The sequence below is a fragment of the Uranotaenia lowii genome, chromosome 1 (assembly GCF_029784155.1).
Source record: "Uranotaenia lowii strain MFRU-FL chromosome 1, ASM2978415v1, whole genome shotgun sequence".
Lineage (NCBI taxonomy): Eukaryota > Metazoa > Arthropoda > Insecta > Diptera > Culicidae > Uranotaenia > Uranotaenia lowii.
Genome location: NC_073691.1, coordinates 15,279,993 through 15,294,997, shown reverse-complemented (window position 1 = coordinate 15,294,997; position 15,005 = coordinate 15,279,993). Strand labels below are relative to the sequence as shown.

General features: G+C 34.7%; 1 protein-coding gene and 1 long non-coding RNA gene across 2 annotated transcripts; both read left to right on the top strand.

Moving 5' to 3' along the window:
- Positions 1-788: 788 nt before the first annotated feature.
- LOC129759497 (uncharacterized) lies at positions 789-1,832 on the top strand. The gene is made up of 3 exons (XR_008740187.1): positions 789-1,393; positions 1,534-1,671; positions 1,732-1,832. It is a non-coding gene; the product is annotated as an uncharacterized LOC129759497 (long non-coding RNA).
- Positions 1,827-2,949, top strand: LOC129759339 (uncharacterized). Its single transcript, XM_055756791.1, has 3 exons — positions 1,827-2,400; positions 2,439-2,463; positions 2,546-2,949. The coding sequence occupies exons 1-3, from the start codon at positions 2,246-2,248 to the stop codon at positions 2,696-2,698; spliced, it is 333 nt and encodes a 110-aa protein (XP_055612766.1). The 5' UTR covers positions 1,827-2,245; the 3' UTR covers positions 2,699-2,949.
- Positions 2,950-15,005: the final 12,056 nt, after the last annotated feature.

Sequence of the window (15,005 nt, the reverse complement as noted above, 5' to 3'; positions counted from 1 at the left end):
ACCCGGGTGGCATTTCCTAACTGGGATAGCATTTCTTCAAATCGATCGATGCGCACTCTGGAATCGATATTGCGTACTGTTGAAAAATTATCCAGAAAACGAAATCGAGTGTCCAGTCAGTATGGTCAGTGCTTCAAGTGTTGAGTAGTACCGACACCCGCCACCTGATGTGGTCGCCCCCATCGATGATTTTCTTAGAACCGGACAAACCGACCGTGGCTCACTGATGGTTACCGACTTCCCGATAATTATGTTTCTGCTGATGGGAATTCGATAATCCGATCGTACTCGACGATCCAGATGAAACAATCCTGGCACGGTGACGGACACCAATTTTCCGAACGTTGCTGCTGCTCAGGCGCGGTCCTATGGGGATTGGATTCTATTCCAGCTTGTAAAGGATATCTATTTCAATTGAACACACAATAGCCTGATGCTAATAATACAAATGCGCTTCCAAACCTTTGCTTCTGACATCGCGCAGGGAAAAGCTAGAAGAAAACACACGTACCTAAATCAGATATACTAGAACCGATATACACCACTTAACGAGAAATCGGGAGACACGAATAGCGCTATCTGGCGACAGAAATGGAACTATTACACTGTGAATTTTTTCGGAGCTTTGATCAGAGATGCCAGGTGTCCTGATTTTTCAATTGACAATCGCAAAAAGTGTGGCGTAGCATATAGAAAAGGCGGAAGTAAAATGAGTACTATTTGAATAAATATGAATTGTTAACAGCGCATATTCTTTTTCTCGCAAACGTTCATGACTCCTTAGGGCATCCGCAGCAATCGCGAGCAAAGTGAAAATGCTCACGAGCTTGATCACTTTTATACCGCACCGGGGGTTAGTATGAAGGTGAGCAAAATAGGGCCGTTGCCGTCGGGACCGACAAAATCACCAAATTTGCTCACAAGAAAGGGGCGAGAGCAAACATGCACTGAAAAAATTCAACCGTTTAATGCTAAGTTGAACAAACGACGTTCAGCGTGTAGAGTTTGTTGACATTTTATTTTGCGCATGGTCGCGAATCGTCCAACTGTCCACAGAATTTGTTTGCTGCCGGTATTTTTGAACCGCAAATCCGAACCAGAATACAACCATTCTTCGAACCAACAGCAATAGCAGTCTCAGGGCCCCGGGAGGTATGTACAACGGCAGCCTGCAACTGGATCAGAATAATAGTTCGTGTGGGAAAATCGAATCACAGAAGAATCTTTGAGTTAACTTGGCACATCAATATCTACGGGTTCAACCCAACCCCCGGATTCCCAAGATGAGACTACCGGTGCGCGGACTTCCTGAAGATTATCAAAAAGGAAAAAAAACTTCTCGGATTTATTTGTCATACAGCAGGCTCGTGTCCATTGGCCAGTGGCTATAAAGGTAAGTGGCAGATAAAGTGATTGTCTTATCAGAGCACGATAGAAAATCCAGTGAATCTGAGCTGAGCAAATGGCCCACAAAGATACAAAAAAAAAACAACTGTTCTTGTAACATAAAATTTCTTCCCCCTTTGCACGTAGGTTTCAACATCAAGAGCCAATGATGCTAATTCCGACAACAAATCGGGTCTGGGCACCAGAATTTCATGTGGATCCATGTTGGTCAACAAGATGAAGGCCTTATCCGTCTGCATATCAATTTTTTCAAATCATTAAAGCGTAAGTTAACGGAAATCCTAGGTTATATCAAAATTTATTTTTCTTTTAATTTCATTTTAGATTGTAACAATTACATTGCGTCTAATGAGGCCGGAAATACGAAGATCAAAATTTGGCTGAAATTTATTTGAAAAGAATTTAATCCAATCAAAATTCCAATTGAGAGACTATCAAAGCTATGCAAATTGCAGCCTTCCACAAGTGTCTCGGAAGTTAACAATATCAAAAAAAGTTGTTTTAGATGACTCATGGGAGTCGATTTGGGAACGATGACAACTGATGCATGAAGAAGCGATTGGAATGAATCCGAAACTTCTCAAATCACATCGAAAAATTTCCAGACTACCCAATGAGAATGTTCCGGTAAACATCTTGAAAGTAACAATATTTATTTAAATTTTACATAATTTATTTACATTTGTTATACCTCTTCTCGTATTCTTTTGAGCTGTTAAACACATAAATCATGGTAAAACTTCTCAATAAATCATTCTAATGTACAGTACAGCTCAAAATATAATATAAAAACACCCATTGACTACCATTTCTTTAAACATGTGGATCCCGATTCTCTATGATCAGCTCGTCTATGGTGGTCCAAACGTTCGCCGAGGTATCCATGATCCGAAGTTCGAACCGCTACAGCGTTTTGTTCCGTCCAAGCCGTTGGATCAGCAGCGGTAGAGGTAGAATTATTACCTGGTCGATCAGAGCCGGCACGAAGATGACTCTTTCGGTGAAGATTGGTTTCAACCGCAGATCCAAACGGTGAATGGACCGCTTCCTAATGAGGTGAATTAAATCGAGTATGTTTAAGATAGGCTTGAACCGGGGCAATGTGGGCTCAAAATGGTCCTCCATCTCGCTGCACCAGGTTCCGCTGATTTTGATTCCTGCTGCTGCTGTCAGGAAGTTCCGGCTGCATCCGCCACCAGACCCGGTAGCTGGTTGCTCGAAGCTGCTTGGCCCTGCTCGTGCTCTACGGCAAGTTCCCCCAGGATGTCGACTATGGAGTTATCAACTATAGCAGCTAAACGCTTTCGATCCACCATGAAAGTGTAAACAACCGAAATTTAAGCGAAAAAACTCACGGCTTAGAAAATTTAATCGATCGTTTAAATTTTTTAACAACATTTTCTGCAAAAGTTTTCTCAGTGCAATGCTAAATTTAAAAATAAATATACTAACGCCCGGTGCGTGAATGAGTGTGTATACCAAAACCGGTCCGCTGAAATGAGCAAAACCGGGCCGCGTATACTCGCGTATTGGTGCGTTTGCTCTTACAATACTTAAAACATTATCCAAACCCTTAAAGCATCGGCAGCGGTAAGTGCTATCCTAGGTGTTAACCCCGGACACATTCTAGGTCCTTTTTTAGCTTTAGCAGTACATTTGCGCACCGGTAAGTGCTAAACTGGTTTCCATTTTAGCCACTGGTGACGCTCCGATAGGTGTTGTTGTTTTTTTATGCTATTTCCTTTTGTTAGTATCTGTCCAATCAGGAGCTGGTCGGTGTTCAAATATGGCTCCTGGCTTGCTTTTTCAATACCGAGGAACAAGTGTCAAAATTGAGTGTTATTATAGCTTTGACAGCTGGCCGCTGCTGATACTCTTAAACATCGTGATTGTAATATTCCTATCGATTTAGTGCAAAATTTAAAAAGAAAAAGAAAGAATTCTAAAGGGAATGTTATTAGAATCAGAAACATTAAGGTCAAGAATTCGTAATAAATGACTAATTTATTATGACTTCATAAATAACTAAAAATACCTTGATTTACGACATTCGCGATAAAATCTGCCAGCACTGATTTTAGACTTTTGCATTGCAAATTTCCGCCAACACTTAACGAGAAAGCAAACAAACTACATATTCTTAATCAAACATTTGCGCCTTTTAGTTTCTTTAAATCAAATTCCATAAAATTTATTTCATCTTTGTCTTTATTTCGAGTTTTAAACAACGATCCGTTACCTGGAATATGTCATACAAAACGGCAAATCAAAATAAGCGGAAGCTTAATACAAATTTTAAAAGCTTAGCTAAGAGACGAAATTAAATATAGATAAAGTAATAAAAAAATGGATACTCAAAAATAATTATTATTAATTTTTCCTAGTTATATTTAAATAGTTTTTTGTGTTTTGGATTATCATTTGTTCTGCAATAGTAAAGAATAATAAAAATGTTTCATTTCAAAAATAATATACATGCCAATACCAATATAATTTCGTCACATTCCATGGCGGGAGCAGAATTTTTCCTTCTTGGTAATAACAAATGACATGATGCTTAATGTGCACACAGTTATCGTATTAATTAAAAAAAAATTTGCTTAAATTTTGTTTTCTCCTTGTTAATCGTTTCTGTGAAATTGTTTTTTTATTTGTTTATATTTTTGTTTTGCGTTCACGTGCACAAATAAATGATGGGAAAACATTAAGAAATATATCGCATTCCGATTATCTATTGCGAATCGAAAGAGTTTTTTTTTATTTATTTCAGTACAATTGGTTTAAATTTGAAATAAAAAACAATTCTGTTGCATACATTTGTCTCAATTAATAAAAAAAAAAATCAATCTGTCCCGCATAATTGAGGATGGTAACGAAACGATTTTTGAAACAGTCAAACGACGATTTGACAAATCGTAAAAAAACGTTTAGCAAACGCTTATTTAAATTGTAAAATACATTGCAGGAATCGTGAATTTCAAATTGATGGTATTTTAAATATGTCGTTAGGTTATGTAACTGTTAAAAACTGTTAAAACACTTATATGGAGGAACTCTTCTACAAATAGTTTGTTTACAGTTGATGAGACACAATCAGATAAAGTTATCAGCTTATCGAACTATTGTGACTGCTGTTAAAATAGAAAATGGCTAAAACGATTTCATATAACGTTCTTCCAACGCTTCGCCTACACCAACTAGAATAATGAAAAACATAATACAAATCGTTTGCTTTTTATAAACTGTTTATCAAAACGTTTGAAAGAAAATCTTAACCGTTTAAAACTGTAACAAAACTGCTGGAGAAATGATTTTGAATACGGTACCACAGACAGTCATCAAAGAACCCAAGTACGTTTCTAGTAAAGGTAATATGACATTTTGTTTTTTTTTATTTAATAATCGAAAAATAATTTTTAATGCATAATTTCGTTATTTTCACTTGATGAATTTTAATATTCTTCTCGGCAACAGACGTTTTTTTCTCGTCCTGCAGGTTTCTCTCGGTGGCTGACTTAAAACCGGCTCCATAACTGAACTATTTACACCTTCCGTAGTAGACTGCTCTGCTGCAGGTAGCTCAATACAGCCGATTAGAATCTGTACTTGGGACCGGGACTATCACTGTAATGCAAGAAAGAACAATTAATAACCACTTCAGCTTCACGCAGTCTGCAAAACTAAACCGAAACACAACTTCATCCACCTGAAAAACAACCGCAACTTCTGCAACTTCAGATTCCTGACGTAGATTTCCCACCTCCCAGTATGCTGGAAAGATGAAGCAGCGACGCCGTCCGGAAAGCCAAAAGACCGAATTGGCTGTTGAATCCAAAATCGGGAAACAAAATCCGATAAAGTTGGCCGCGGACCACGATCGCGAACAAATTTACTACGTACTTCCGAGCGATTTAAACACGCAACTTCTTCTTGGGCATGTTTGTTTTTATCGTCCTGCTTGCGGCTTTTGGAAGTGGTGCCGATTTTCCATGTTTTTTTTTATTTTCCCAAATGTGCTGAGTCGAGAAAATCCATTATTTTTTTTACAATTTATTCTATTCAAAACGGTTCATACATTAAATTTTTTTCATGATCATGTTATTTTTTTCAAAATCAAATGATTCTTAAATTAAAACACTCGTACAAACCAAAATTGAAAATTCATTCAAGTTTAAAACTCCAATTGTGTTTGTGAAATAAATCATGAGAATATTTCGTTTTCTTCCCGAGCTAAACTACCGTATTTGTTAGGATTAACAAAAACCTCACAAAAAAAGAAAAAGTGATATTCCCTTCATTTAACAGACTTTGCAATGTATTTTAAGATTTTTTTTTCTTTGGGTTTGTCCAATGTGTTTTAAGATTACAGGAAGGTCATACGAAAATGATTTGTTTTGTTCAGTTCGGTTACACTATTTTTAATTCAATTCAATTTTCATAAATTCATTAATGTGTTTTTTTATTTGCAAAACTATCTGGCATCTTTGTCTCGCGCTTCGGTCACTTTTTTACATGAGTGTGACATTAGCCATGGACGCTACGGTTAACGGTTTGAGATCATTTTAACGATTAGAAAAATATTGAAGTAAATCGTTCAAACCGTTCATTCGCCGTTCCAGATACCATCACTTTTTCACATGAACGTTCATGTTTCGTTCTTATTGTAGTCGAAGTAAAGTCAAACATAATAACTACGTTTACAGGGACATTCACTATTTCTGGAGGAGTAGATGAATCGTATGGACTGTTTGAGATATGGTTTTTTCGTATGCGGGGTACCCTTTCAAAATGTTAATCTGGAGTTGTCAAAATGCTGATCAGGGATGCCGTCCGAACATATTTTCATCACTTTTTTCGTTTAGTTTAGGAAGACATAAAAATAATAAATTCCGCTCATTTAAGAAATGAATTCAAAATTCGCACCACCAGCTTCTACTTCTTAAATGTTTTTCAGAAGATATGTCACAAGTCTCTCAGGCATGATTCCAAGTCCATTATCAGAAAACATGGATATTATTTGTTAGCCTTTTGTTTTTTTTGGAGCACTGGCATTTCGGAAACGATCAAAAAAAAGTTGGCAACTCTTGCCTGTTGTGGACATGGTTTCTTATTGACGAAGTTTGAAAATAAAATTAAGTGGATAATCGGTTTTCTAAACGCGTTTAAGTTGGTGGAAAAGTTGAGTGAAATCTGTTCGTATATCGAGAAAGTGACGTACAGGATATTAATCACACGGTTCGGAAGAAATTTTAGTGTTTTGTGGTGCGTTTTCTGTTAGGTCGGTCGATGACGGTAGCATTTTTTCTTTTCGCTTCGTTGAAAGCTCACATACGGTTAGAGAAATCGAACGAAGATGACGTCAAAAAAGCTTATAAACCGAAAGGCATTGAGATTACTGAAGGTTACCCCCCTAGATAAGTATATATCATTTATCACTGCCATCTGGTGAGTAATCTATAGAGAACGACATCTGGCGAGTAATTTATTTGCAGTAACCCGCAGTAACCATTTTAAAGATTGCGCGTTCCATGACAATTTAGTAAGTGTTCAAACCACGGACAAATGCACAGCATTTCAAAAGTTCAACTGCATAAAAGCTTTTATTTTGTATCGTTTAGTTTAAAATTGAGCTGGTTAGCTACATGGTTGCCAAACACTCTGAATATTTTCTTGTGCAATTTTAAATAATATTTCATCATCTGCACTTTTTATAAAAAGTCATATGTTCTATGGAATTCCTTAATTATTAATTTTCTTATTAATTATTTCAAAATTGTAAAATTCATATTTCATCTGCTGAAGACTGAGCTTAGAAACATTTTGAAAATGATAGTATGATTACCATCATTTTTGTATGTAGGTTCAATCTTCTCATTTAAAAACTACATTTTAATTTTGTTTCAGCATTTTCATTATCCTGTGAAATATTACTGCGGTTACCTCTTATTTCAATCTTTTTCACAGCATTTAAGTTACATCGTTTAATAGCACATAATGCTAGGTTCAACTTGAAATCAATTCATATTTGATTATTTTAAATATCATTCAGTTCAAACAATTAGAATATTTTATTTTATGTTTACCTTTTAATTCTTCAACAACCTTTGATCACTGAAAGAGTTTTTTCATTTTTTGTAGTTATATGGTTATTCGTGATCATTTGCAATAACTGATTCTATTCAAATATAGTTTCAATTATTCTAGAGAAGGGTCAGAGCCGAGCATCAAGTCATCATCATTGTCTACTTCATCATTATTTACTGTAATTGTATTTTATCATCGCTTAATTTTCAGATCATCAATTTTTATATTTTTATATCTATCTATACTTGTATCATCTTATATTTCCACCATAAATGTACATATCTTAAGTACTTTTTGATATAAATTCACAGGTTCGCCAAAGCGCTTGTAGAATTTAGTAAATCAAGATTCGATAAAAGTATAACTGATTCGTTCTTTGATTTTTATTTTATTATCATCAAATTTATATTTTGCAGATTTTTATTTCATTGAATTTTTACACTTTGATGTTCTGATATTTTAATAAAATCAATTGAGAAATCTATAGAAATCAATAATGGTTGAAAATCAATTAAAACAATTGTTCAGGTAGAATATTTTTTTTTATTTTACAGCTTTTCCAAAGAATAAATGATTTCATCATTAATTATGTTTATAAAACAATTTTTAATAATATTTTTGTAAGGACATTACTATGTTTATTGTATTTTTTATACTTTAGAAATGTATTTTTAACAGATATTTTGTACGTGCTCAATCATAATCATCATATTTCATAACATTTTCAGCATCACTGTATCTCATGTTCCTGTCTCGGCCGAGGCAACAGAATAATATAATTCATATTAATATGTTTAAATATTTTCTATAGCTTATCTACAGCGAAGGATCTTCGAAGAGACTTTTTGATTTGTTTAGATTATTTTATTTTAGTCAAAAATGTTTTTTATTTATTTACATTATCGTTATGTTATCAGAATTGAAGGATTCTTTTGCTGCAGCGTAATAATTGTTTTTTTTTTAAAATGTATGCATTAACTGTATTTTTATCTTTTTCAGGAAAACAATAAATGAATCTTATTATTTATATTATATTCTTATTTCACATTATATTATACTATGTAATATTATATTGATTTCTATAATTTTATTATGTTATATATTATATATTGTATTATATTATATTATTTATAAAAATTGTATTTAATAAGCGAAAAAATGGGTTGGGGCATCAGGGGATCCTTGTTTTGCAAAAGGAGCAGGTAGCGGTATGTGCTCGTTACCCGTTTCGAATACAGGACGTTTCTCAATTTATGTCAAGGGAATTTGGCATGGGTGAGAAAAAGATCGTATTTGATTACTTTTTGTAAAATAAGGACGCACTCTTTTTTCGGAAGCCTTGGGGGCGGGATTATAATTTACATGCTATTTTGGTTGGTCAACAATATGGTAATAGCTTCTCGAGGCTACTCCACTTATACCCTGGATACCGTAAGTGCCTCTGCTTGCGATTCTATTCCCTTAAAAGTCTCATTGAGAGGTTATAACTGTATTGCATGGTAGCCAAAATGGACGCGTGGGTTATTTTCTTGGCCATAACCGCGGCGCTGCCGCAAACCCAAGGTGGATTCATACATACATACATGTACATACACTGGCATTTCGGAAACGATTTGTTAGCATTGATTTTTTTAATCAATTCATTAATTATAAACATTTAAGAGAGATTATTGTCATGTTATTGCTGGATAAAAGCTCGATATAATATCCTTTGACCTAAGAACTGTATTTGATAAATGATCTAACAAACTTTATAGTTTGATAATGATAAACCGATTTGTTTGAAAATGTTTAAATATTAACAAGAAACATCTAGCATGAGACAATAACAATATAATATTTTAATACGAATCGTTTAAAAACCCATTTTTTGCCAAATTGAAAAGCGGAACCCGTCATCTAGTAAAGATAAAATAACGATATTTCTACGTAAATTTCGTAATATTTTTTTCCTTAACTAAAAAATTTCTATAAACAGTTAAGCAGTTGACCGATTGAAAAAATACATCCAAATGTATGTATTTTTTGAAACAATCAAATTTGTTGGTTCACTAAAATTTTTATGGTGCAAGAATAGAAACAAACAATTTCATTTATTATAACTGGCATCCCTGATCAAGTCGAGTCGGAATACACGCTTTTCACAAGTTAGACGAATTTCTCGAATTAATGCTTCCATTATGTCCGCTAGAGGATGCTGATGGTGTCGCCTTCTCATTATATGAAGAAAATAAGTGTGGTGAATATTGTTTCAATTATATTTGCCTAAATAGTAGAATGCGCCATAGTTTCATAGAAATCTTTGTGCAAACATGGAAAAGTAAAATTGATGTATCTCGCTTGGATACAAGTGGATACAGGTGGTTGTATCTGCATCTTGTAGACGAAATCTTTGACTTTTTTTACATCTAAAGCGGGCTGCCCGATGTTGCCCGGTGTTTGTAAAATAAGGCGTGAAAAAGCCCTATTTTCAGTAATCTTTTTAACATAGCTCTGCAGTATCACATTTTACAAACTTCAAATGTTCAACAAAGTGGTGTATTTTAGTAAGACAAACAACTTTGTGGAACATATTATTAAACTTAAAATTAACTGAAAAAAGTTATTAATAATAAACTGATTTTTAGAGGTTAAGTTTCTTATTTGGCCGATATCTCTGAGAATAAACATTTTAGAAACTTGACATCTGAGACAAAGTTGTAGAAAATTTGATTTTAAACAAGTTTGTTGCAGACATCAAAGAGCTCAAGAGAAGTTAGAAATTTTATCTTACTTGTAGGGGGATTAATCAGAAAAATAATAGTTTTTTATTATAGAGCTGATTTTACTGACAAACTGCTCCGAAGACACCAATAAGCCTAAATGTGACCTGAAAAAGTTATAAGCAACGATCACGTTTTTCGCATTAATGACCACTGTGCTTTGGCTCGAAGGGCCTCATACATTTTGAGCTGTTATCACAATTAAACAATTTAAATAATGATCAATAGTTAAAAAAAATCCATTCTTTAATTTGAAACTTTCAAAATTAAGTTAATTAAGTAAAATGGTAGTTGTTCTGAGACAAAATTATGATAAAAATTATAAAAATAAATTTCAATTATGGGGATTTTATGGCAATAAAAAATTACATTAAAAATATGAAACTTAGATTATTGATAGAAACTTGATATCAGTTATGCTTCAAATTTTATTCAAAGCACGTTTTTTATGCAAAAAGTGAAATTTATTTTCATCAATTCTATCATAACTTTTAAAATATTTCTCACAATGGTATTTTTCGCAGAATATTCGGTGATACAGACGGTACTATTGAATATATTTTAAGCTTATTTACGATTTTTCATGTTCATGCTATTTATTTCAAGAATATTCGTTTCACCGAATACTTGAAAAGGGGTAAGAGTCGGTATTCGACCGTTCGCCCTAATCGGTACATCTCTAATTTTCGAAAAATACTGAAAATACTTTTTCTGAAAAGGTTATGGATAAAACCTGATAAAAAATCGAGTTCAGAAATTTACTTCCAAAAACAGTTTTTAATGTATAGGCTCCAAAAATTTGCCTATATCCTTATTTTTCCCAGCTGAGATAAAACTATTCCGTCATCCCCGACTACTTTCTCGGAAACATTGATAGCGTCGCCAACTTCCAACACCTACAAGTCTCTTCCAGCGCGGTGAACCTGAATGCTGGCTCCTTCGCGCTCTCTCCTTCCGGAATCAACGATAAAATGCACTTTCCTGAAATTTAAGAAGCAAGCGACAACTTCCTCCTTATTACGGTTTCCTAGTCTCTTTTTTCACCCAGATTTCGGTAAATCTTCAAGAAAATGAATGTCTCCAAACATCTTTATTAATTAAAACACTAATAAACTCGGGATTTTCAAAATTTTACAAATTTATGGAATAACAACTTTTGCGAACATGTTCTTTACTTCACCTATGTCAGAATCCATCCTAAATTTTCGACATTTTTTAACGTTTATTGCTCGAGACAGTGTTCAATAAATAATTTTACATGTTTTTTACAATTGTAGCGAGTATATTTACTTAAAAATACTAAATCATCTTCTTTCGTGAACAGTCCTAAAAATTTTGGTCATTAAAAATGTGTGTATAAAACTCTCGCTCCCTCATTTCAATTTTCATTTCAATTTCATGACGATTTCATGAAGAGTGCATAATAGCAACAGGGAAAATGTTAATTTCGAGTTCCGATGTCCAAGATTGGGAACCTGAAATAAAAATTCATGGTTTCGTCGGTTCAGTCGCAAGTTAAACGCATTTGATTTTTATTTTCGCATACATTAGTGGCGGGAATTCGGACTTCACCAATTTAGTTGTTCTGAGATTGGGATTACAAAAAAAAGAACCAGAATCCTCGGACTTCCAAAACCGGAATGCCATAAATTCTGGTTTTTGGGTTTTCAGAACAAACTGAACTCCTAATCACATCTAAACCTGATTGCAAATTGGGATTTGAGTTTGGGATGCGAGTTTCTGTCGATTGGCTTGCATAAAAAATTATAGTTTATGGTATTGGTTTTTCACATGCCTCAGGAAAACTGCTGTAGTTCATATATTATACGTAGAAAAAATATTTGCCTTATGTATATGAAAGCTGAAGTTAATGTCTACATTATGAAGCCAAGATATATTTTTTTGAATTTTTTGAAAGGGTCTCAAAAAGTTCAAATAGTGGGTCTGAAAAACCTACTTTTCATTCGATTGCTAGTAGAAACTGTTTGAACGGTGATAGAGCTTTTAAAAAACTGTGACTACAAAATTAATTCTAATTCTAACATTTTTGATATAAGTTTTGTTTAGATCGGTTGAACACGCCAAAAGTTATAACGATTTGAGCTTGTAGTGTCAAATGGACACTCCTAGTGCTGATTACGGTAACGAAATCTAATGCGGATGAGGGTTAAGATCTTAGATCTTGAGAGACTTTCAGCCTTTCCTTGCATTATGAGGAACTTAAATCTCATGTCTCAAGACTTCTTAGATCTCTTTTCCTAGGTCTCAGGTCTCGAATCTCAAAAATCAGGTTGCAGTTCTTAATTCTCAGGACTGCAATTTCAATACGGGTTTTTTAGTATGTACAATGTTTTATGCAAAGGTTTCTGGTGACGTTTGTATTTGTTCCGAGCAGAACATTTTCAAATCTTTAAATAGAGAAAATTTTATTAGTTTTAAAGTGTTCAACCAAAGAAAATTGAAGTTTTCTGTTGAAAGTGTGTTGCAGATCTGAAAAATGAAATTTTAAAAAGTGATACAGTGCACGGGGCAAACGCTACACCACCCAGATTACCCAGGAATGCTACTGCCCAGATGAAGATACCGCGACATTCTTCTTGCGAATTCTGAGCCCGTGATCCTGAGCCTGATGAAGATGAAATCAAATTTGTTTATTCGAAAGTTTATAGCATTCAGAAAATCAGAAAGCCTTTATTCGCATTGCAATGTGCCATCATTCTTCATATGTAAGAAGTCGGCTGATGAAGGCCCACTAAATATGTATCGCAGCACCTGTTTCATAGAACGATATCCATCGTGAACCCAGCTGTCTACAGATTGGTGAGTTCGTTCCTTTTTCAAATGATTAAACAATTATACAATTCATCATCAATCCTATCTGCTAAATAGGATTTCCTCAAACTGACCATTCCCCTTCCTATCTGAACACAGCATCCTGGGTCGTATGAGTTCTCTGCACCTAAAAAGTTTCTTTAGCTGTTTCAGATTATCCTCACAATGATTACCTACATTGACTTGTCGCGGTGTGCATTGTAGTACCACATTGATCTTCAATAGCAACACTTGAAATGAGTATATAATCCAGGTACTCATTTTGGCATCTCGTATTGTTCTTGATTATTAGTTGTAGCATGTATCAGCCAATGCACGATGTGTGTAGTCACCGAATGCTATGCTATGCTATGCTACAATGTTTTATGCAAAGGTTTCTTCTTGTACCCGTTTATTCAAATTAGGAAATTCATCCTTATTAAGTATACTCGTCGTAGGCTGTCAAGTGATATAAATTTTCTCAAAATTTATGAACTGTGCGGTACGAGGAGGTCTGATTATTTTTTTCTTATCTCTAATATCTATATGTAATGTAGCCTGAACAACGCCACATCGATTTCTGGGGAGCGAAACGAACAATCTAAAGCAGTGGTTTTCAAACCTTTTCTCACTCACCGCCCCTCCTGTTACGATACTGTACAGGTCACCAAAATTTTTTTTCTCGAAATACAACAAAAAATGGTAGTTCTGAGCTCTTTCAGCGCCCCTTTGTAGGCTCTTAACGCACCCTAGTGGGCGGTAGGAATTATTTCTTTGAAAATCACTGATCCAAAAGAATCCACAGTAACGTGACGCCTTCAGACCTCAGAATGTTTCCATAAAGACTAAACCCATTTGATAATGTACGACAGCCACTGTGACGTTCCAAATGACGCTGTACTTTGTCCAGGTCGCATGGTTGATTGCAGGAGGGCGGCAATCCATTTAGCAAATTAGTAAGAAAGATTATCTTGGGACGACAATCAGTGAATCCACGAGCAGTCAAAGCAGCAGCTGCAAGGTTTTGTGCTTTTCTCTGTCTGCCCTTTTGGGGGAACCAAATTGAGGCAGACGTTTTTTCCCTTTCCCCTGAAAAAGTCGCGAGGAACGCATTACCTTAATGCAAATCACTGCCAGCTAGTAGCCGCTACTATTTAACTGATGAATGCGGTCCGGTTGATGTGATAATTACATTCGCCTTTCTCATATGAGCGTGCTGGTACCTTTTATTTATCTAGAACTAGCCAACGAAGTCAGTTTCAGTTGGTCTTACGGAATTCAACTCAACAACAGCTGGAGCTGGCTAAGAGCTGCTTTGCTGTAATTCGTTTCATTGGCATTAGCAGTAATTAACGCGGGCTAACACATAGAGTAGCGCGTAGAGTATCTCGTGAAGACCAACCTGTTCTGACTAGGGCTAAACTCGTTTGAATCTGAAAAATATGCCACCGTGGTGCATATTATTCGTAACACTGCTTGTGTCAAGGGTCGTGATATATTCTAAACTTGCTTCTAATTAGATAGTTGTGGTGCTTGGCTTTGAACTTGTTAAGTCGAATTCGCATCGGAATAACATTTGCCTCTCTTTTAAATAAAAGATTAGTTTATCTCATGTGACCTAATTAATCTTTACAGATAAACAAAAGCTTTTGTGACTGCAAAAAGTTTGTTTTTTTTTCACTATTTAATTACCAGAGTGGTTTTACGATAATTAAAACACCAAGTCAACTAATTATTCTGATTAACTTTTACGGAAATTAAGATCTCGAGAGATGCAATCGGTGATTTAAGATAATTGAATTATGACCAAATGAAAGTTTCCTCTAACTTTTATCATGAAGTTTATTATTCATGGAATGTCACTAGGATTATGGCAAAAATGACGAAAATTGAAAATTAAAAAATGACAAATATGACAAACAAGATAAAAATAGCATAACA